This window comes from Psammomys obesus, unplaced genomic scaffold (assembly GCF_907164565.1).
Source record: "Psammomys obesus unplaced genomic scaffold, mPsaObe1.curated_primary_1811, whole genome shotgun sequence".
In the NCBI taxonomy this organism is placed as follows: Eukaryota; Metazoa; Chordata; class Mammalia; order Rodentia; family Muridae; genus Psammomys; species Psammomys obesus.
The window spans coordinates 710,019-731,504 of NW_026594377.1; the positions used below are offsets into that span (position 1 = coordinate 710,019).

General features: G+C 57.4%; 1 protein-coding gene across 3 annotated transcripts in view; it reads left to right on the forward strand.

Annotated features, from left to right (window-relative positions):
- Klhl26 (kelch like family member 26) overlaps positions 1 to 17,569 on the forward strand; it is a 23,101-nt gene extending 5,532 nt beyond the window's left edge. Inside the window, exons 1-3 of one of the 3 annotated variants that reach the window (XM_055618780.1) lie at positions 8,807 to 9,024; positions 12,511 to 12,693; positions 14,843 to 17,569. In XM_055618780.1, coding sequence (XP_055474755.1) covers positions 8,987 to 9,024; positions 12,511 to 12,693; positions 14,843 to 16,424 — 1,803 coding nt within the window. In that variant the 5' untranslated portion in view covers positions 8,807 to 8,986 and the 3' untranslated portion in view covers positions 16,425 to 17,569. Of the gene's footprint in view, positions 1 to 8,806; positions 9,025 to 12,510; positions 12,694 to 14,842 lie in introns of those variants that run through there. The other 2 variants (XM_055618779.1, XM_055618781.1) reach the window with 2 other exon arrangements.
- Positions 17,570 to 21,486: the final 3,917 nt, after the last annotated feature.

The window sequence follows — 21,486 nt, forward strand, 5'->3', positions numbered from 1 at the left end:
AGGACAGTGCAGAGCAGTGGGCTGTGGGCACACACTGGAGGACAGTGTGCACAATCTTAGGGCTGTGTGCACACTGCTGAGGCTTGCTGAGTGTCACCTGGTGCCTGTCTTGTCACTACCTGACTCTCACAGGGCCTTGTAAGTGGCAGTGTCTGCCCTCGGCTACTGTCCTAAGAGCTTGGCACAGAGTGTACCTCATTGCTCCAACTTGCAGCCGGGGTCAGGTCTTTCTGAGAAGACGCTGGGCTCCACACAGTGGGGACAGTGGCCTTGACTGCGTCATCATCTCGGAACCTGTCAGGCCATGACCTCATCTGCTCAGGAAGGCTGGTGTCATCTGGCCAAGTTGGGGTGACAACTGTGTTCCCCACCAAGTCCTGTTGACACAGCACAGGGCCACGCTGCCCACACTACCCCTCCATTATGTAACTTGTTTGTTTTGCCTTCTCTCCTGACTATGGGAGAAGGAAGCCTGGCTTCCCTTTCCTCATCTCTCGGGAGCAACAAACCCTGTTGCCTAGTGGAGCCGTCATGATGTCTGAGCTGAAGCTCTGTGGACAGCATGGCCAACAAGCTGATGGCAGGCAGAGAGGAGGAGGCCAGAGCCTGGTCCAGGGAACAAAGAGCACTTGCTTTGAGAGACCTCCTCCCATGCCGAGCTTCAGCCAGCTCCTCCTCTCCTCAGGGAGCTGAGGTCTGAGCCACCAGGGCTGTGAGGATAGGGCTCACATGGCCATGAGAGGCCTGCCAACCCACTGTTCCCTGGCCTCATTCGGAAGACAGGGACATGGAAGTGGTAGCCAGAGGCTTGACATGGTGAGCGGGGCTTGTCTAAGCCTTCCCTTGAGCGTCCCACCGAGGCCAGTGCTTGCAAGGAGGCAGCTTCTTCCCAATGCTGAAAAGAGTCTGGAGTCACAGTGGCCCTGAAGGGGAGGGCAGGCAAGATGCTGCCACTTCAGAAGCCAGCACTTTTGGCCCATTGGGTGCTGCTTCACGGGGCACACTACAGTAGGAGGCACCGAGAGTGAGAAGCTCCAGGCAGTATTGCAGCGCTTTGGCATGGTGGCCAGAGTGAGAGAGTGCAGCACCCGCAACTTGGGTTACGTGAACTCTGGCTCCAGGAGCACACGCTGCAGGGTTCTCAAGGTGTGGCTTGGGGCCCCTGAGCCCTGGCTGGCCTCTGATCAACATGAGTGGGAGCCTTGCTACAGCTGTGCAGCACACATGCAGGTGACTATGGCAACCTGGCAGCCACGAGTGCCAGGGACAGGCGCCTTGACATTGGCATGGTTGTTGAGAAGGTTTTGGGTTGTTTTCTTTTTGAAAGAGGATTTTACTGTGCAGCCCTAGGTGTCTTGGATCTTGCTGTGTAGACCACGCTAGTCTTGAACTCACAGAGATCCATCTGCCTCTGCCTCTTGATTAAAGGCAGGTGCCACCATGCCTGATGCCTGACCTGAGAAATGTTTTGTTAGTAGGGCCAGTGCCCTGTTGCCATGTTTCCTGCCTCCTTCCTCACTCTGGTCATTTTTTAAGTCCTGCACCTGAGTACAAGGATGGAGGATGGCAATGGGACCCAGGGGTAGGGATGAGTAACATTGAGAGACTCTGGCCTTAGCAACCCTGGCTTCCCAGTGCAATTGGCATCTTCTTTGTGTGTGTTTGGCCTCCTGTGTGCCTGTAGACCAGGTGTGGGCAGAGGAGACAGGCATTCAGATCCTGCTGTTTGAAGGCCTCTGGATCTGGGACAGAGTGGGCTGGGGGCTCACTGGCATGTGGCATGTGTGTGCTGATACAATGAGCAGAGTGGGGGCTGAGGACTCCTGGGCTTCCACTCAGCTGAGGCCTGGGAGATGGAGATTTGCAGCAGATGGAGGGTGTCTGGAAGGGTGAGACTCTCTGTGGCCTGAAGCAAGTATACCCTGAACATAGGGGGCCTGGGCTCACAAACTTGTGTCTTCCAGAAAGGCCCCTGGAGCTTTCTCTGCTCTGTGAACCTGGGAGGGGGGTCACTTGTCTTCTAGCCCCAAAACTGTCATTTTATTCAAAAGAGGTCTGCAGCCACACAAGGCAGAGCACCAGCCAGTAAGTCTCCACTCACCAGCCACCTCTCCAAAGACCTTGGCTTGATTATTATCTCCAACTTGGACCTTCTTAAGATTGCACACCTGCCTGATACCTGCTGGGCCTCCCAGCTTCTCACAGTAGAACCTCTTCCTTGCTCCTCTTAGCTGATGGCAGGCTTCTGCATCCCAAGACTGCCCAGTGCTCTAGGGAATGTGCTCGAGGCAGGATCATGGCAGCCAGCATGGATGCTGAGGACGCCAGGCAGATGCACAGCCCTCCTTGCATGCTCAAAGGCCACCATCCTTTGTTTGGGCACAGGCTCTAGGAAATCAGTAGAAAGAACCATTCAACACCATCTTCCCTTAGCTGAGAGTGAGCGCAACTGAGCTGTCCAGCTGCCTGCAGTGGAGGTGGGGGCCATGGGGTCCCCAGGCGGCGGAACCCCCCTGCTCTGGTAGCTGCTGTGCAGCTGTGCTAACCGGCTCTCTTAACACTTGTTAACCCTGCCTGGCCCTTCCTGCTCCGCCCTTCCAGGCAGCGCTTCCCACATCCTGTGCTGCTGCTCCTCTCGGGGACTGGTGGACCCTCAGCCTTGTCCACCCTGAGTGGCCACCCTACCCAGGAGCAGCGGGAGCCTCATGCTTCTGGGATTGAGCTCTCTCAACCGGCAGGGCTCAACCTTCCAGCTTTTAAAGGGCCTGGGGAGGGCACTCCGGGATCAAGGCTGAAGATGTTTTCTGACACCACAGCTATGAAATTCCACAAGGGTCAAAGCCAGGAATCGGGCGGGGTGTCTGGGCTGGATATCCGGAGCCTGCTCTCCATGGGACGGGAGAATTTGAACCCAGCTTGAAAGTAGAGAGCAAGAGCTGAGACGTGGGATCTCCCGGAATCTTCCGCTACCCGGATGGTTGGAACTGGGCTGGGTGGAGTAGCTGCCAGGTGACAGGCGCTGGGAGAGCCACGGAAGCCCAGGCAGCTCCACCCCCTCAGCTGCCGCTGTCTGCTGCACTGGGGAAAGCTGCTGGCCCACGCCTGCCTCCAATCTATTCCTGTTGAGGTGCCAGAGGGCCCCCACTGTGTGGTAGCGATCCAGCACACCCTGCTCCACAAGAATTACTGCATAGACTCCACCACTCTTTTCTCATCAGCCGGGAGGGCATGGGTCAGTGCTGGCAGCTTGCTGACCTTTCTGGGGCTTCTCATGGCCGGAGGAGAGCCAGCTGTCCTGTCCTAGCTGCTGCCCATTCACCAGCGCCTCCTCTCCCTGGCCACCTAGGAAGCTTAGCAGCGCCATGGGCAGTGCTTACTGCAGGGGACCTCAAGGACAGGGTGGCAGGAGGCGGACGCTTCTGTGAGAAGGCAGTGTGGACTGGGGAAAACTGTCCTCAGCTAACAGCTCAAGGGAGGCAGGAGAAAGGGCACAGTGCATGGGAGCAACTGAGTTCCTGTCCCAGGCACCCAGGTAGGACCCAGGCATAGTGCTGTGTGCTGCCATCAACCTCAGGGCTGCGGGGCATAGGCAAGAAGACACCGGTGCAGGCTGCTGCCAGCCCAGCTCCAGGTCAGTGAGAGATCTGATCTCAAAGGAGTGTGGAGGAGAGTGAGGGAGCAGGGCCCCTGATGGCTGAGGTCTAGGCCCGGCCAGACTACATGACAGGACAGCCAGCCTGATCAGGAGACGACGGTCCAGTGGTAGCAGCCCTTGCCATCATCCCCTGCCTGGATTCAGGTGCTAAAAAGGAAAGAACATGTGTGTCATGGCACATGTGTGTGCACACACACACAGGCACATACTAGAGGAATCTGAGAATCTGGTCCCTCTCCCTAGCTGCTGTCCACCTCCTGGCCTAGGCACATATACCCCCAACTTGCTAACTCATCAGGGAAAAGAGCCTCCATCTGGAGCTGTCTAAGGAGTCTCAGGGAATGCCCTGCAATGGCAGGGTAATCCCAGTACTTGGAGGCAAAGGCAGGCAGATTTCTTGAGTTCAAGGTCAGCCTAGTCTACAGAATAGTCCAGAACACCTAGGGCTACATAGAGTAATCCTGTTTTGAAAAACAAAAGTCCCAGAGGAGGTTCTGACTGGATCAGGTGGGCCACTCATCCTCTGAAAAGCATGTGGCCAGGGCTCCAGGAGGTTCTGGTTGACCAGGCAAAGAGTGGGTCTGCCTGGTCCCCACTGCATGGCTCTCTGCCCCAGGAAAATGTGTAGGAGAAGAGGCTGAGTAGGAAAGAGGTGGGTTAGATATCTGTGAATGGAGGCGTGTTCAGGGTTGCAGTCAGGGTTCTGGGCTGAGCTGCCAGGCAGCTTTTGTCCCAGCACTTTGGGATTCTGTGCTGGGATGCCTGGGTGTCTTAATATGTACCCTTGTGTGCCATCTGTGCTACCAAGGACAGCTGGCTCTGTGGTGTCTTCCATCCTGTGTGGGGCATAGGGAGGGCTAAGGCCGTTCTTGTTAGTGGGAGAGGGCTCCAAGAACTGGGCCTCACCTGTCCTGGCTGGACCGTGGCATTCATCCACCGCTCCACCCTCTCACCCACCCATGTACCTTGTCACTCTGTCCAGGTGACTAGCATGGTTGAGCTCCTTCACAGTGGCTGGACATCAGGATGGGCAGCAGAAAGGCTCCCTTTGGCTAGCCTCCAGAGCTCCATTTCATGGAACACGCATCTGGATACTTGGGGCCTGGAGTCTTCAAGGGTGGCTGCTGGGCCCTTTCCTCACCTACAGAGGACCTCCATTACTCATGAGAGGATGGGGTCCCTAGTGGGGTCCTCTGGGCTGAAACTTGGGTGCTTTGCCTCCTTCAGCTCTTGAGCTCCATGCCCCAACTTAGCTGGGCTGTGGGGAGTAGTCCCAGCAATGGAGCCTGGATCCTTCCAGCTGCATCTCAGTGATGTCCTGCGCCTGTCTGTCTGGGGCTGTGGGGGGCAAGGGCTTGGGTTGCTAAGAAGTCTTCCTACTTGCTGTATGGTCTTTCGCAAGTGTGAGCTGCTCTGAGTGTTTCCTGCTCACGTTTCTGGGCAGCTGGTGAGCCGGAGTCAGTTTTGCACACCACACACAGCCTGCTGGTATATGTCCCTGTGCGGGCATTGTCGTGGTGACGCCCAGTGCTGAGCTTCAGCTGTGAGGCCAGATGACACACGCTGTAGACAGAGGACTTGACACTGCTTGGGGAGGTGGCATGTTAAAATGCCACGCCCCCCTGGGGCCTCTTTCTAGAGCGGGAGCCCCTCCTTGCCTCTCCTCAACATGTGCTGGGGCTGGGCAAGTATGGAGCTTGGCCCAGGCCAGGAGTCTTTACGCTCACCTTCAATGGCTGAACCTCAGACGGCTCTGGTTGAAGGCTGCTGGGTTCATGACCTCTCGGAAGGCATGCGTAGTAGCCTGCCGTCTAGCACTCCTCTCCTGGAACCCCATCTTCAAATCCGTGCTCTCACTGTCCCTGAGCCACCTCATTTCCCAGGGAGGCAAGGGTTGGCTCACTCTAGCCGAGTGGCCAGAGCGCTGTGGATGGGCGGGGCTTCTGCTCTCACCTTTGGCCCTCACTTCCCAAGAGTCCCTGTGGAATCTGGTGCTGGATCCTTCAAGGAAGTGCCTCCTAGTCCAGTGTGACACAGGCAGCCTTTCTCACTCCTGCTCAGTGGCCCCTCAGGCTGTCTTCAGGTGCAGCCTAGAGATGAGGCCTCAGTGGAAAAGATGCTTGCAGAGTCTGGTAACAGGGAAAGTCTAGTCTGGTCTCCTAAAGGGCTGGGGTTGGACCCTGAGGCCTGTCTCACCCTGGCTGTCACTCCGCCTCAGATCTCTGGCCCACCTCTAGCAATGTGTGTCTGGGTTTCTCCCTTGCTACTTGGGGACCCTCAGGTCTCTGGGCTTCTGCTTGCCCCTCCCAAGTTCTGAGTTTCTTTTTCCACAGACCAGCCTGGAGCAAGCCTACCGCAGGTGCCTTGTTTCCCCCACTCCCAATTAGAGGTGAACCCCCAAAGAGGACTCACTACAGGAGGAGCAGGCTGCAGGCCAGGAGCCATGGAGTATCTCAGGGGAGGGTTTGCTGACGTGAGTGAGCGTGGGGGCTGCTGGCTTGTGTGTCTCTGGTTGGCGTGAAGTACCGCAGCACAGTGAGGAGTGCCGTGCCCAGAGCTGGGAAACATTGGGAAACCATGGCAACAGGCAGGGGTGGGTGTGCTGGACCCCAGAATGCTTGCCTTGGTAGTTAGGTCCAGAGCCACTGGGATGTTGCTGGGAACAGAATGCTTTATGGACAGGAAGATGAGGTACTCAAAGCTAGGGAGGTCCCTGAGCCTCAGCTTTCCCATTTTAAAGGAAGGACATTTGCTAGCTCACGAGGTGGGAGGGGTGTCACAGGTTTCTGGGGAAGCTTGGCATTACTCTTAGTAAGGGGCTGAGAGTTGTTGAAGAGGTCAGGAGGTGATCCTACTGTGTGCTCCAGCCTGAGCTTCCCTCATTCCAGGTTTCTGACACCCACATCTGTTGACACCCCAGTGTTTCCTGCCACCCAGGTCTTTGCTCCATCCCCACCCATCTAGGCTCTCTGGGAACGGTCTGAGTGGCCAGCCTGATACTGCACTGTTCCCGGAAGCCTTGTCCCCCACCTGCATGTTTGGGGACCAAGGGTGGGGCAGCAGTAGAGCCAAGTGTGAGCCAGCCAGCTGCGTTCCAGCAAGCCACATGGACAATAAAAGTGAAATTGGCTTTGAAAGTACAGTGGCCGGGCTGGGGGAGCGGGGACGGCGTCAGAACAGGGTGTGCGAGGCAGCGAGCTGCACTCCGTGTGGGGGTGGGAACGGATTTTACTAAACCCCAAAGAAATGTTGCCATGAAATTCCTTCTTGTTCTTGCCTGTTTTTTGGACGTTCTGAGAAGAATGGTTTTGGGGTTTGGAAAGCCGGCCTCAAGGACAAGGCCAGCGGCTGGGTGGGGGCCGGGAGCTGTGTCCCCTGCTAGCTTCCAGCCCCTAGTGCCCCACGAGGCTCTGGTCACTAGGGTGGCCTGCCACAGCTGGCTCGGCCGAGTTTGTGGGTTCTTTCTCTAGCTGCCTGATCTGCTATGTTGTCCTCAGAACAGGGTTGGGGGCGAAAACTCTTCTAGGGTGGGGGCTGGGAACTCAAGCGGCAGCTTCCACACCTGGGCCTCAGCGGCTCTCATCAGGCCCATGAACCCACCCAGGGCTCAGGGCACATTGGCCTGGGTGTGTGCCTGTGTCTAGCACAGGTTTGGACCCTGCCTGGGTGCCCTAGGCAATATTGGGGGAAACATGAAGGCAGGGAGATGGCAGGCCGGCTGGGCCTGTGCCAGGCCTGAGATGGAATGTGAGGCCAAAGCCAGGCTAAGGGTATGGCCAGGGTGGGTGGTGAGTGGCCTCTGGAGACTGTCCGGTCTGGGGTTGCTGACGCACTGGCTCTGATGACTCATGGGCCAGCCACCATGACTCGAGTGTCTGTCTGGAGATTTGGACTGGCTCAGGGGCCGCCATCATGTGGCCGCCCACTGTCTAGAACTGTTCTGAGTAATGGGTCCTCCCTGCTCCCAGTGCTGGTGTTGGTGCCGACATAGGTGACCTTAGCCTTAGCCCAAGCAGGACAGCCTCCCTTGTCCATCTCTGCCCCGGTGAGGCTGCACTGTGGAGCTCGGAGTACCCCGGGGTGGCTCAGCCTGCGTGTGGGGGTTGCTGTCAGGTGCCTCACCGGCCGGGAAGGACAGATATGCAGCCCAGGCCACCAGCTGCAGAGATCAGAAGACTAGAGGTGCCACCGGCACGTCTGCTGCCTCTGCCTTCCAGGCCCGGGCCGCCCGTTTCCTTGGGGGATCTAGACTCTGCTCCCTTCTCTGGGTAGATTCATTGCATTTATTTATTTCCCCTGGCCCGCATATGCACACATGTGTATGTCGTAGAAGTTAGAGGACAACCTGTGAGGGTCGTCTGTCCTTCTGAGTGAGTCCCAGGCACTGTCAGGTTCCGTGCAAGTGCTTTTGCTTGTGAAGCCAGGTCAACTCTGGAGCCCCCTCCCACCTTCGTTTTTTCTTTCTTTGAAGAACTGTAACGGCAGAGGACTTGGGGAGACATTGGCATTTGGATCCTTTCTCCTCCCTGGGACTGTGCCATGTCCGGCTCCTCTGCCCTCCCAGGCTGTCCTCAGCAGTGAGAATGTGTGCTGGCTACCACCAGCTGGGCCCCTGCTGCCTGACAATGTGGCATTGCCACCTGTGACAGAGACCCCAAGACCCTTCCTACCCTAGTGCCTGTGTCCTCAGGCACGCAACCACAGATGGACGGTATTAAAGAAAAACAGGTCCAAACTATACACACAGGTCTTCCAATAAAAACAAAAACTTTTATTTATTCTTTGGAAATTTTATTAATGCTATGACCATCTGCACCCAGCTTGTCCGCCCACCACTTATGTTTGCGTCCTCTCCTTTGAGTGTGTGTGCGCATGCACTTGCACCGCTGAGGCCAATGAATACTGCTGCTAGAATGCTGGCCGAGCCTGCCTGCCTGTTCTCGTGTGCAGGGAACCACAGCTGCAGTCCCAAGGGCAGTTGCCATGCCGTGTGCAGAGGACAGCACTTCACAGCCGTCCTCCCCAGCCTCCAGCTCTTGCCTTCCTTCAGTCCCCTCCACAGTGCTCCCTGAGCCTAGAGGCACAGGGTACAGAGGTCCTGTGCAGGGCCTAGTACACTTTGATCAAGTCTCTGCATTAACTGCCGCACAGCTTGTCCCCGAGCAGACCGAAGCCTGGAGAAGGCATGACAGCAGACATGTCAGACAACTGCAGCAGCGCCCTCCCTCCGCGCAGGGCTTCTGGCGAGGTTTGCGGCAGCACGGATGCCCTCCCCTCCGGTGGAGCCAGCCAGCCACAGGTGCAGCAAGAGCAGGTGTTCCCGTGACCCTCATGCCGCTGCTGCAGCAGTGGCTGCCTCTTGTTGGCAGGTCAGTGTAGTGCAGGGTCCAGCCGTGGGTCCGAAGGCCGCCAGCGTGTCTGTGCCGCGTGGGCCACATGGGCCACATGGCACCTTCAGCGCCGAAAGCCAGGCAGCAGGAACCCCTGCTTTCTGGTTACTCCTCATCCAGTCACTGACAGCCGCGACACACTGCACACAGCTCACACTTGGTGTGCTGTCATCTGGAGATGATGGAAAGTGGGGAGGGTGTGACAGGTCCCACACGGAGGCGTCACGATGTAGTGACATGAGTGTCGGGGTTGTTTCCCTCAGATCCTAAGTGACGACTATCCCCAGGCTAACCCTAACCCTCAGCTCCCAGGCTCTGCATCGTCTTTATTTATTTATTCATTTGTTTGTTTGTTTATTAATGTATGCATGTTTTGCTTGCCTGAGTATCTCTGCACCACTTGTGTGAAGTGCCCATGGAGTCTGGAAGAGGGTGTCAGATCCCCTGGAACTGGAGTTTGTGAGCCGTCATGTGGGTGCTGGGAACCGAACCTGGGTCCTCCGCAAGAACAACTGGTGCTCTTAACCATTGAGCCATTTCTCCAGCTCCTGCATTGTCTTATTTATTGTTGTTATCGTTTCGAGACTAGGTTTCTCTGTGTAACAGAGCCCACTCAGGCTGTCATGGACTCAATTTGTAGACAAGGCTGGCCTTGAACTCACAGAGATCTGCCTGCCTCCGCCTCTCGATTATTATTGGTTTTTCGAGACAGGATTTCTCTGTGTAACCCTGGCTAGCATTAAACTCACTCTGTAAGCCAGTCTGGCCTCGAACTCACAGAGATCTGCCTGCCTCCGTCTCCTGAGTGCTGGAATTAAAGGTGTGCACCGCCACCACTGCTGGGCAAAGTGTTATTTATTTTTTATGTGTATGTTTATGTGTTTGTGTGAGTGTTTGCCACATGTGTAAGTATCCACTGAGGCAAAAAAAAAAAAAAAAAAAAGAAAAGGAAAGAAAGAAAGAAAGAAAGAGAAAGAAAGAAAGAAAAGAAAGCTTAGGTTCCTCTTGAGCTCCAGTTACAGGTGGCGGCGCACCACTTAGGATGGATGCTGAGAACTGAACTTAGGTTTGTAAGAAGAGCAAGTATGCTTAAACATTGAACTGTCTCTCCAGCACCAATAACCTTGTATCAGGATGCAGGCAGATTGTGAGTCTCTGTTTTGTTTTTTTTCTTTCTTTTGTGTGTGTGTGGGGGGTGAGGGACTGAATGCCCATGTGTGGAGTCAGAGGACAACTTGCAGGAATTGGCTCTCAATATCATATGGCTTACAGGATTAAACTTGGTGCCTTTACCCACTAAGCCATTATGCTGGCCTTTTTGTTCTGTGTTATTGAGGCAGAGTCATATGCAGCACAGGATGGTCTTGAACTTGCAGTAGTCCGCCTGCCTCAGAACCCTGTGGGCTGCAAAGACAGCATATTTTAACCAGCCCCCTCCCCAGGAGGGAGATATACCTGTGTCTTGTGAAAGGGAGGGTCACACAGGCTCTCACTTCCCAGAGGTGACACCTGAGCCTGGCTGTTGCCCTATGGCCTCTGCACTAGGTCAGGTACACATACTGCTTTGTTCAGGGAGGTTCACGCACAGAGACACCGGTCCCAGAGTCTCACTGTCTCCCTCAGTGGGCAGCAGCTGGGGCATGCCAGTTCCACACTCCACACAGCTCCGGCCCAGCTCCTGTCCCTTATCTCTTGAGTGCTGAGGACTGCATGCTCCCCCTGCCAGTGGGACACAAAGCCAGGCCTGGGCGCTGTGATGACCTTTGATCCTGTGGCACAGACTATATATAGCCACCAAGTGTCTCTGTGTCCCCAGGCCCGTGCAGGCTCATGAGGGGTGTTATCAGGTGTCTGATTGGCCCAGAACTCTGGAGAGCAGCTACAGGAAGCCACGGGCACTGTTCATAGGGCATGAGGGTGGCCCTGGCCCTTGGCCTGTGTCATAGCAATATCTCCCAGCATCTTTGGGTCCCAGGTCTGTTGTGTTCAAGCTGTCACAGTAGCCTGGCCAGAATGCCATTGTGTACAGAGGACAGAGGTGAGTGCTGATGACACCCTCCACCAGGCCCAGGGGAGACCTCAGGACAAGCCAGGGTCTTTGGTTTGCCTGGACTTTTTCCCTTCGTGACCCCAGTAGCCAGGCACCTAAGACTTTGGCATTAAGTGCTGATTCTGCACTTTCCTGCCACCCTAAAGTCTCACAGCTTTCTACCCAGAGCAGCCTGTACTTCTCACACTCCAAGCGCCCTCCACCTCATCAGTCAGAGCAGTGCCCCGCCCTGCACTGCCTCTGATCCCCACCTGAGGGTCTCTGAAAGACATCTGAATTGGGCAGCTGGCCAGGGACAGCGGGAGTCAGGTTGCTGCTTACGGTTGGAGTAGCTCCAGTTTCTGATCACTCCTTGTTTGGGTACTGGTGGGTAAGGGTCCCAGAACCTTCCGTCTCCTCACTTCTCGGAAAGCCCAGTACCCTGCATCCCTGGCCCAAAAATGGAAGGGCAGGTCCCAAAGGGCTGATGTTCCCAAGAGATGGAAAGGGAGACAGAGAAAGCACTCAGCAGGGGACGGTGTCCCTGGTCTCGCTGTGGTGTGGGCTGGGAACACTGGACCTAATGGGGGCTCTCAGCAGCACCGCCCCCTTCTGTGCCCTGAGGAGAGGGATGTCCTGGGCCAAACTTCAGCAACAACAGCAGGGCTGGTGGGGACTTGACAGAAACAGACCATGGCTGACTGACGATGGGTTTGACTTTTGGCTTTCCTTGTTTTGTATTAGACAGTCTCACTGTGTAGCCTTGGCTGCCCGGAACTCTATTTGTACACCAGGCTGGCCTCGAACTCACAGAAGTCCATGGCTTCTGCCTCCTGAGTGCTGTGCCACCACAGGCTGTTTGTGTTTTATGAAATAAGTTCTCACACAGCCCAGGCTGTGTTGCTAAGGGTAATCTGAACTCCTGATCTTCCTGTGTCCACTTCCTGTGTTCACTGGGGGATTCTACCCAGGGCCTCTACTCCGGAGCCACACCCCCAGTCTCACTGAGGTATTCTCAGCAGGGGCTCCACCCTGAGCCATGCCCCCAGGCCCTCACTGGGGGATTCTAGGCAGGGCTCCATCCCTGAGACATGCCTGTAGCCCCCACTGGGGGATCTTAGACCCTACCCGGACTCATGCCCTGGGCCCAGTGTATTTACCCATGGGCAGACTTGCACTGTCCTGTGTGGCACAGGCTTGGCCTCTGCCTGGTTTTAGGGCTTCTCCATTCCTTTGTAAGGAGACCTTGTGTGTTTAATGGTCTCATCCTCTTCCACCTGCTCTGCCTGCTGCCCTGCATCCTCCGCTGTGTGGAGCTGTCTGTCCTGGCTGCTTCTGTCACTTAGTGTTACAGTGCTAAGTATCTTCCATGTCAGTGTGTGTGTGTGTCCACCCAGAGGTCTCTGAGCCATGCCTCCTCTCTGCTGTCCCTGCAGCCTGGCCGACAGGAATGGGGCCCTCAAGTGTACCTTCTCTGCAGCTAGCCATAGTAGCGGCCTCCTGCAGGGTCTGGCCACCCTTCGTGCGCAGGGCCAGCTGCTGGATGTGGTCCTCACTGTCAACAGTGAAGCTTTCCACGCGCACAAGGTGGTCCTGGCGGCCTGCAGCGACTACTTCAGGTAAGCCTGGCCCTGGGAACCTGCGTGGCAGCCATTGTTTTAACGACAATGTTTTGCTGTGTAGCTTGGATTAGCCACAAACTCAGAACACCCCTGCTCCGTCCTCTGGTGCTGAGAAGACAGACATGCCAGCACACCTTGCTATGATTTCTTTCTAAGTTTATTTTTCAGTCCTGTTGCATACTGGGTAAGCACTCTGTCACTGAATGCCACCGCCTTGGGGCCCTGTCTTTTTCAGTTTTGTTGACTTAATTTGTGTGGTCTAGGTATTCTGTTGGGTGGGGTTCAGGCAGGTGAGCATCGTGAATGTGGAGAAAGGACATCTTGCAGCCGTCAGTTCTCTTCCCGCTCTATGGGTCCTAGGGAGTAAACTCAGCTTGTTGGGCCTAGCAAGTGCCTTAACCCACTGAGCCATCTTGCAGGCTTTCCTGTCCCCCCCCCCTCATTTCTCTCTTGAGCTAGATCTCATATAGCTCAGGCTAGCCTCATGCTCACATTACAGCCTAGGATACCCACGAACTCCTTCTGATCCTCTGCTTCTATCTCCCCGGTGCTAGGCTGACAGGCCTGCGGCAGTACACCAGGGCTTCATAGGTGCTCTGGAGGGCACTCCACGTCAGCCTCGACCTTCCTGAGCCTTCAGCCAACACCTGCTGCATGCTGGGCATTGGTGCAGGCCGTGTGTGTCCAGCAAGGATAGAGCAGTAATGAGTCCCTCGCTGCTGTGGTGCGCCTCCAGGTCACTATAGCAAACAGCTGAGGGACTGGCGGGACATGGGAGCCATGGTGCCCAGGTCCTGTGGTGTCTGTGTCTGGGGCTCAAAGCCCAAATAGGTCTCTCATCTCCCTAGATCATTCCTCAAGCATGCACAGACACGTAGGTCTGTCTACTTTTCCCTGTCCTAGGACTGAGCCAGAACTAAGGGCCCAATGGAACTGTCAGGGGGTGCTCCTGAGTGCATGGGCAGGAGCTGGAATGGTAGCCCTTGGAGCCCTGTGCTCAGCCTCCTTCCACCCCATTCTGAGAGGGCCAGGTCTTCCAGGTCCACTGCCATCCAGGTGCATATATCGGGCCACATGTCCCTCAGGGCCCACGGCCCTCTCTGGGGCCCAGTGAGGCTGTTATGGGGAGCTGCTACAGCCAACTGGGGCATCGATGCTATTTTTACTCTGGATTTGGGGGCGGGTGGGCGGCCCAGCCAGCAATGCCTTTTAAAGGCACCCCAGCTCTGGCAATGTAGCCCACGAGGCCTTAAAAGGCAAAACTCCCTCCTGTCATCTGGCCTGGCCTCTTTTCTCACTGAAGTGCCCAGGGGCTGATGAGGACTCTGGGGACACAGGGGCCAGGCCCGGGAGCTGTTCCTCATGGTCGCAGGAGGCCCTGATGCTGGCCCTCTGAATGCTGGCGTTAGGTGGCAGCCCCTGCCTGGTACCTGTGGCTTCCCTCCTGCTGTGCCCCGAGCCCAGGTCACAGCAAGCCCACCAGCAGAGGGTAGGCCTCCCCTGGCCAGGCAGGCCTGCTCACAGTGAGAGCTGCTGTCAAATGTTGCAGAATGTTGCCAAGGGAGCCCTATGGACCCCAGGAGCACAGGCAGCCTGCTCCTTCTTCCTGCTAGAAGCTGAGACTTGATCCTAGACCTTCCCAAAAACTCGCTTGTGTGGGCCTGCATCCCCGCTCCCCGACAGCTAGGGACCCCTAGCAGAGGTCTCACACAGGCCGAGAGGATTCAGCTGGTGCTGGGCCCTAGTCCCATCTCTGTAGCTTCTCCCTGGAGACAGCAATAAGCTGTGTGCCCCTGGTGGGCTGTGACTCTTGGGACCTTCAAAGCAACCTAGGGGGAACGGGGAAGGCCCTTTGGCACTTATTTCCTAGCTTCCAGGGTGGGGCAGCTGGTCCTGCCTGCAGGGCATCAGTGAAGAGATTCTGGAGTCTGGTGGGGTTTGGGGAGCACAGGCTGGCCCTGTCTTCGAGCTCAAGGGTCAGGTAGCTGCGCATCAGCAGCTGATAGCTGCTAAAGACACCACGGGCCACCCCTCGGGGCTGGCGGCCCTGTGCAGAGTGCGCCCTCCCCGGCACTGCACAGGCGCTGAGAGGCTGGGGCGGCACAGAGCTCGAGTGCCCTGCTCACGGCTGTGTTCCCACCTCCAGAGCCATGTTTACCGGCGGCATGCGCGAGGCCAGCCAGGCGGTCATCCAGCTGCAGGGCGTGTCTGCACGCGGCCTCCGTCACATCATCGACTTCGCCTACAGTGCTGAGGTGACCCTGGACCTGGACTGCGTGCAGGACGTGCTGGGCGCCGCTGTGTTCCTGCAGATGCTGCCGGTGGTGGAGCTGTGCGAGGACTTCCTGAAAGCTGCCATGAGCGTGGAGACGTGCCTGCACATTGGCCAGATGGCCACCACCTTCAGCCTGGCGTCGCTGCGCGAGTCGGTAGACGCCTTCACGTTCCGCCACTTCCTGCAGATCGCGGCGGAAGAGGACTTCCTGCGCCTGCCGCTGGAGCGCCTCGTCTTCTTTCTGCAGAGCAACCGGCTGCAGAGCTGCGCCGAGATCGACCTGTTCCACGCGGCTGTGCGCTGGTTGCAGCACGACCCTGCGCGCCGAGCGCGGGCCAGCCTCGTGCTGCGCCACGTGCGCTTCCCGCTCATGCAGCCCGCCGAGCTGGTGGACAGCGTGCAGACGCTCGACGTCATGCTGGACGACGCGCTGTGTCGCCAGTACCTGCTGGAGGCCTTCAGCTACCACGTGCTGCCCTGCCGCCAGCATGACATGCAGTCGCCACGCACGGCCGTGCGCTCGGACGTGGCCTCCCTGGTGGCCTTCGGAGGCACGCCCTACACCGACAGCGACCGCGCCGTCAGCAGCAAGGTGTTCCAGCTGCCCGAGCCCGGGGCGCGCCACTTCCGCGAGCTCACGGAGATGGAGCTCGGTTGCAGCCACGCGGGCGTGGCCGTGCTGGATAACTTCGTGTATGTGGCCGGTGGCCAGCACCTGCAGCACCGCAGCGGCGAGGGCGCCGTGGACGCCTGCTACCGCTACGACCCGCAGCGCAACTGCTGGCTGCGGCTGCAGGCGCTGCGGGAGAGCCGCGTGCAGTTCCAGCTCACCGCCCTGGGCGGGCTGCTGTACGCCACGGGTGGCCGCAACCGCGCAGGCAGCCTGGCGTCCGTGGAGCGCTACTGCCCGCGCCGGGACAGCTGGGACTTTGCCTGCCCCCTGAAGCGCCGCATCTGGGGCCACGCGGGCGCCGCGGCCGCCGGCCGCCTCTACATCTCCGGTGGCTACGGCGTCTCAGCCGAGGACAAGAAGGCACTGCAGTGCTATGACCCCTCAGCCGACCGCTGGGAGCCCAGGGCGCCCATGCGAGAGCCCCGGGTGCTGCACGCCATGCTGGGCGCTGCAGGCCGCATCTACGCCCTAGGCGGCCGCATGGACCACGTGGACCGCTGCTTTGACGTGCTGGCCGTGGAGTACTACGTGCCCGAGGCCGACCAGTGGACCAGCGTGGCCCCTATGCGGGCTGGCCAGTCGGAGGCCGGCTGCTGCCTGCTGGAGAGGAAGATCTACGTCGTGGGCGGCTACAACTGGAGGCTGAACAACGTCACCGGCATTGTGCAGGTGTACAACACGGACACGGACGAGTGGGAGCGGGACCTGCACTTCCCGGAGTCCTTCGCGGGCGTCGCCTGTGCCGCCGTGCTGCTGCCCCGCGCCGGCCACTGCAGGTAGCCTGGGATCCCGGACTGGCTGCGTCCCCACAGACGTCAGAACCCCAGCCCCGGGGTTCCCCACCTCCCAGCGCCGAGCCAGCAGAGGTCTGGTCTCGGAAGTTTAGGCATTGTGGTAGTCACTGCCCAGCGGGTGTCCTGTGGGGCAGGGCCTCCATTTCCCTCATCCTTAGCCAGACGCTCAGCTTATGGACGGAAAGCGTCTCCGTGGGAACCGCCTCCCCGTCTCCTGACTGGTCTGAGATCCTGGCTGTGCCGTGGGTAAAGGCACTTGCCACCAGGCCTGGAAACCAGAGTTCTGTCTTGGGACCCACAAGGCAGAGGGGCTTCTCAGCATTGTCCTGTGGTCTCCACGTGGGCACTGTGGCGCGCACTCGTGCACACAATCAAATGGGTGTAATTTAAGATTGCAAATCAGCTTGCCTGGTACCCCGGCAGCATTCAGGATGCAGGAACCCAGTGTGCCTGCCCCAGAGGCACCCTGCCAGGGCAGATGCAGAATGTCTTCAGCACCAGCTCCCTGGCCCACCTTGACTTGTGGTGTGGACTTCTGAAGCATCCCTAAGAGGCCCCCTGTGCAGTCAGGGACCCAGCATTGTTTGTGTGTGCCAGTCCACTTTTATAAGGAGACAGAACCAAGTGAGGCATGGCAGCCTGCTGTTCCAGTACTCTAGAGGCCGCTGAGGGAGGATCATTGCAAGTTCTAGGCCAGCCAGGGCCACAGAGTGAGAGCCTATCTCAAATGACAAAACCCACAAAAACCAAAACCAAGAAACACAAAAGCCAACTCAGATGGCCAGGGAGGAGAGTGAGCTGGGTGCCCATCTCTCATGCTGGCTGCAGGTAGCCGTCCTCCCAGGTCTGGTCCTTCCATGGGCTCCCCACCCTGGGGTGGGGGCAGTGGGGATGCTGTCTCTATGAGCCCCAGCAGCCTCACCGAGATGGCAACTATGCTTTGTTTTACTGTTTAAATGCTGAAGTCTTATCTTCGTGTTTTGTTTCATTTTCTCTTGTTTACGGAAGCCACAAGACAGATGGATATTGCCATTGTGTGGCCACTCACTGCATGAGAAATTAACCCCACTGTTTGGCTGCGACCTCTGCTGATCAGTTCTTTTATTTAATAAAGACTTTATGGTGGAAGGAGGGAGCAGCCCTTCACTGACTGCCTGCAGCCTGCCTGACCTCCGGCTTTTAGGGCCTCCCTCTCCATCCTGTTTTCTCTCCCCACCCCGCTGAACAGTGACCTTCAGGGCTGGGCTGAGGGGCCAGCTTGGACCCTGAGCATTCTGGAAGAGGGTGTGCAGAAGACAGTGAGGGACCTCTCCAGGTAGCTGCAGCCCCCAGAGGCTTCACTCTCTGCTCAGCTGCACACCCCAACTGCATATAAGCCTCTGATGACACACTGGGAGCAGAGTCAGTACGGCCTGTTTCCATCCTCCCAGATGAACCCCCTGAGGTGGTGAGGACCTTCAGGAGCCGTCCCTCATCCCAGGTCAGCACAGGGCCACAGCTGGGAACAAGTGCCTGATAGCCAGGACAGTGCCGGCCATCTCGCCCCAAGTCCCTGCCCTGCTAGCCCAGCCTTGTCCTCGGCAAGGCTCTGGCGACTGCCACTAAAGAGCCACGTTTGGAGGGGAGGAGCTGAAGCTCCTGGGCATCCACATGGAACTGCCGAGACATTCCAGCTCCCCACAACCTGAGCTTCCCCAGGGAGAAGGCCTCCAGCCTTCTGTGGAGGGGCTAGGGTGAAGTCTGCCAGCCGCAAGTCCCCCAGATCACATAGCACCTCACAACAGCTTGTCCCCGCTGAGCTGGCCGGGGCGCCTGCCTGGAGTGGGGGCACTGCTGTGTCTAACAAGGGCAATTGTGCAGAGCCATCTGAGCCAGTTTATGGAACATTCTTGGGGGCCCCTGCCCCTTCCTTGGCGCCCACCCCACCCCCCTGAAGAAAGGAAAATTATTTTTTGTATTGTAAACTTTAAACATGAAAAAGCTGTTTTTAATTAGCAGAAGCTGACTTGCATGTTCAGTCAGTGAAGGTCTGTGTCCCTCAGAGAAAGGAAAATATGCCTGTGCACTGCACACGCGCACTCCACACTCGAGGGTACACCTGAGTGTGAGCATGCGCAGCAGTCAGCTCACCTGGCCAGGTTGGACGTGCCAAACCTGTGTGTTTCCATCGGCACCACCTCAAACGTGCTCATGTGTGGTTAAGGGAAGCTCACCAAGCCAGGCTCTGTCTCAGGGGCGGAGACCCTGCCTAGAATCTCCCAGGGAGGGGCTGGGGTGTGGCTCAGGGGCGGGGCCCCTACTTAGAATCCTCCAGTGAGAAGCTGGGGTGGAGCTCAGGGGCGGAGCTCCTTGTCTACAGTGCCCCAGGGAGGGGCTGGAGCAGGTCTCTGGCGAATGATAGATGTGAGCCCCTGGTTTCCCTCCCCTTCACACACAGAGGCCAGCTCCTGCATCTGGCAGATGCCCTCTTGCAGGTAGCAGCACTGCCCTGGCCTCTCTGCCTTTTATCTCACAGTCTTAGGGCCCTGAACCCCCTCGAGCCTGGGGACACTGGGCTGTTTCCAGCTTCTTCCTAGAGGCCTGGCCAAGGTCCTGAGGCACCTCCCTCCACACCTGGGCTCTGGCTGTGGGAAACTGCCCTCTCAGGGGACAGTGGTTTGCAGGCCCGAGAGACAGGCCAAGTGTGACTTCCAAGGCCTCGAAGTGAGTCAGGCCGTGGGGGCCTCCAGGGAGCCTTGTGAGGTGGGAACCCGCCTGGACCTGGCCAGCTTGGAAGCCCGCCCCTGGCTCTGCTTTCCAGCAGTCAGCTCCAACTTGAACATTCTCACGGCTGAGATCTTCTGTGTTCCCTAGTGCTGGCGGCACCTGGCTGCCTGTCTCTGCAGCCTGGGACCCGGCCAGAAGATGCCCATACACAGAGAGGTGGGTGCCAGCCATCACTCCAACTCCATCACTTGGTGCCAGCCTGCACCCCCACCCAAGGCAGGGCTGCTGCTTAGCTCTCCTCTCAGTGTTCCCAGCGGCTGAGCCGGCAGCCGCAGCGCCCTCCTCACCCCCAGAACTCTGATATGCTGCCAGCAGCCGTGTGCCCAGCCCCAGGGGTTGATTTCAGATTCGGTCCGAACCGTTCTTGGCAGTGCCTTTGGCTGGGGTTGTTTTTCAATCTGGGCACAGCTCCCAGCCCTGGCCAGCAAGCTTCAAGGGGTCGGAAGTTTCTTGGGACGAGCGAGACTTTGTTGCCCCCTCCCCTCTCTTGCTGCTTCCTCTGTGGACAGGATGCCAGGAGCTTCTGCAGCCATCTTGTGGCTGTGAGGAGCAAGATAAGTGAATCATAGCGATATTCCTGTCTCCCAAAGCCTTAAAGTCACAGGAGCCATCATCCCATCCTGGTTCATTGGACCTCAGACTCCCTGTTATCCAAAATGCTCCTTAAGACCTAGCAGCCAGATTTTGTCATGGCTGAAACCAAATAAATCAAAATTAGGGGTCCAGCGAGATGGCTAAGTGGCAACTTGAATTTGATTCCTGGACCCACGTGACGGAGGGACAGAGCCGACTATCATCTGCAAGTTGTCCTGTGATATCCATGTATGTTCCAGAGGATGTGCACGCCATGCACACACACACCAAACAAAATGGCGTGCCGGCCTAGAGTGTGTTTGGATGCCAGCACCCATGCGAGAAGCAGCATGGCTGTGAGTGCCTGCGATAGTCTGTGGAAGGCAGGGGAGCCAGGGACTGTCGCCGAGGAGCTTGGCTGAGAGGCCAGAGCGGGGCGCTTCACATCCTCCTGCCTCCCCTTGTGCACAAGCACATCATAGCGTGAGTGTGACAGACTGCGCAGTACCTGCATGTAGAGTGCAGCCCCCACGCGTGGAAGGCCCTGCGTTCAGTTAGGAGCTTACACAGCCAGGCATTCTGGCCACACCTGTCATCTGAGGACTCTAGAAGCTGAGGCAGGATTGCAAGTTCTAGGCTACCCTGGGCTACATAGGGAGGCTGTGTGGTAGCTCCCGGAGCTGAGCTGGCAGGGTATCACAGTCCTGGATGCTGAGGGCACTTCTGTGGTCTCCCCACGCAGTGAGCATGCAGAGGTCAGAGACAGCTCAGCAGATGGTTGTCTCCTTCCCCTGTGTGGGTGCCAGGGACTGAGCTCAGGGCATCATGCTTGGTGGCAAGCTGCTTTTCTCCATGGAGCCATCTTGCCTGTCCCATTATCATTGAGTAGACCCCCACGCCTGGGCCCCAGTGTGTTCGTTACTTTTCTGTTGCTATGAGGAGACACCAAGACCAAGGCAACTTCTAGATTAAACAGTTTTATAGGCTCGCAGCTTTAGGGGTGAGTCCCTGAGCATGGTGGCAGGCAGCATGGCACTGGAGCAGCAGCTGAGAGGTTACATGTTAAGACAATGGCAGAGAGCACAGGGAACGGTGTGAACTTTTGAAGGCTCAAAACCCACCCATGACACACCTCCTCAAACAAGGTCACACCTCCTAACCCTTCCCAACTCCACCAACTGGGGACTGAGTATTCAGGCAGAGGAGCCTGTGGCGGCTGCTCTGGATCACACCATCGCGCCCAGTCTGCATTCTCTGCCCCGTCACAGCTTCTAACAGGGGCAGAGGGAGCACATCTGTGACCCGGTCAGCTGCTATTGCATTAGGAACGGCCCCATAGCCAGGTGTGGTGGCACAGCCCCTGAGTCCACAGGAGCAGTGGAAATGCTGGCATTGGTCTGATGCTTGCATTTTGATGCTAACTACTGGCCCTAGCGATCTGGTTAACTGCCCAGATACACCTATCCTTGTGTAAACCTGCTGAAGACGTTCATTATTCTTGATTGGTTACTAAAAAAGGCCTGTACCTGGGCAGGGTGGAAGGAGCTAGGTATCGTGAAGGTTCACAGGCTTTTGAGGACAGGGAATCACTGAAAGGAGGATGCCACATGGGTTAGTATGGAGAAGGAACCACGTGGGCCGGGAGAAAGGACTCAGGGGGTCACTTGGATGGAGAACAGGACCCAGATGAAAAATAAACTATATATATA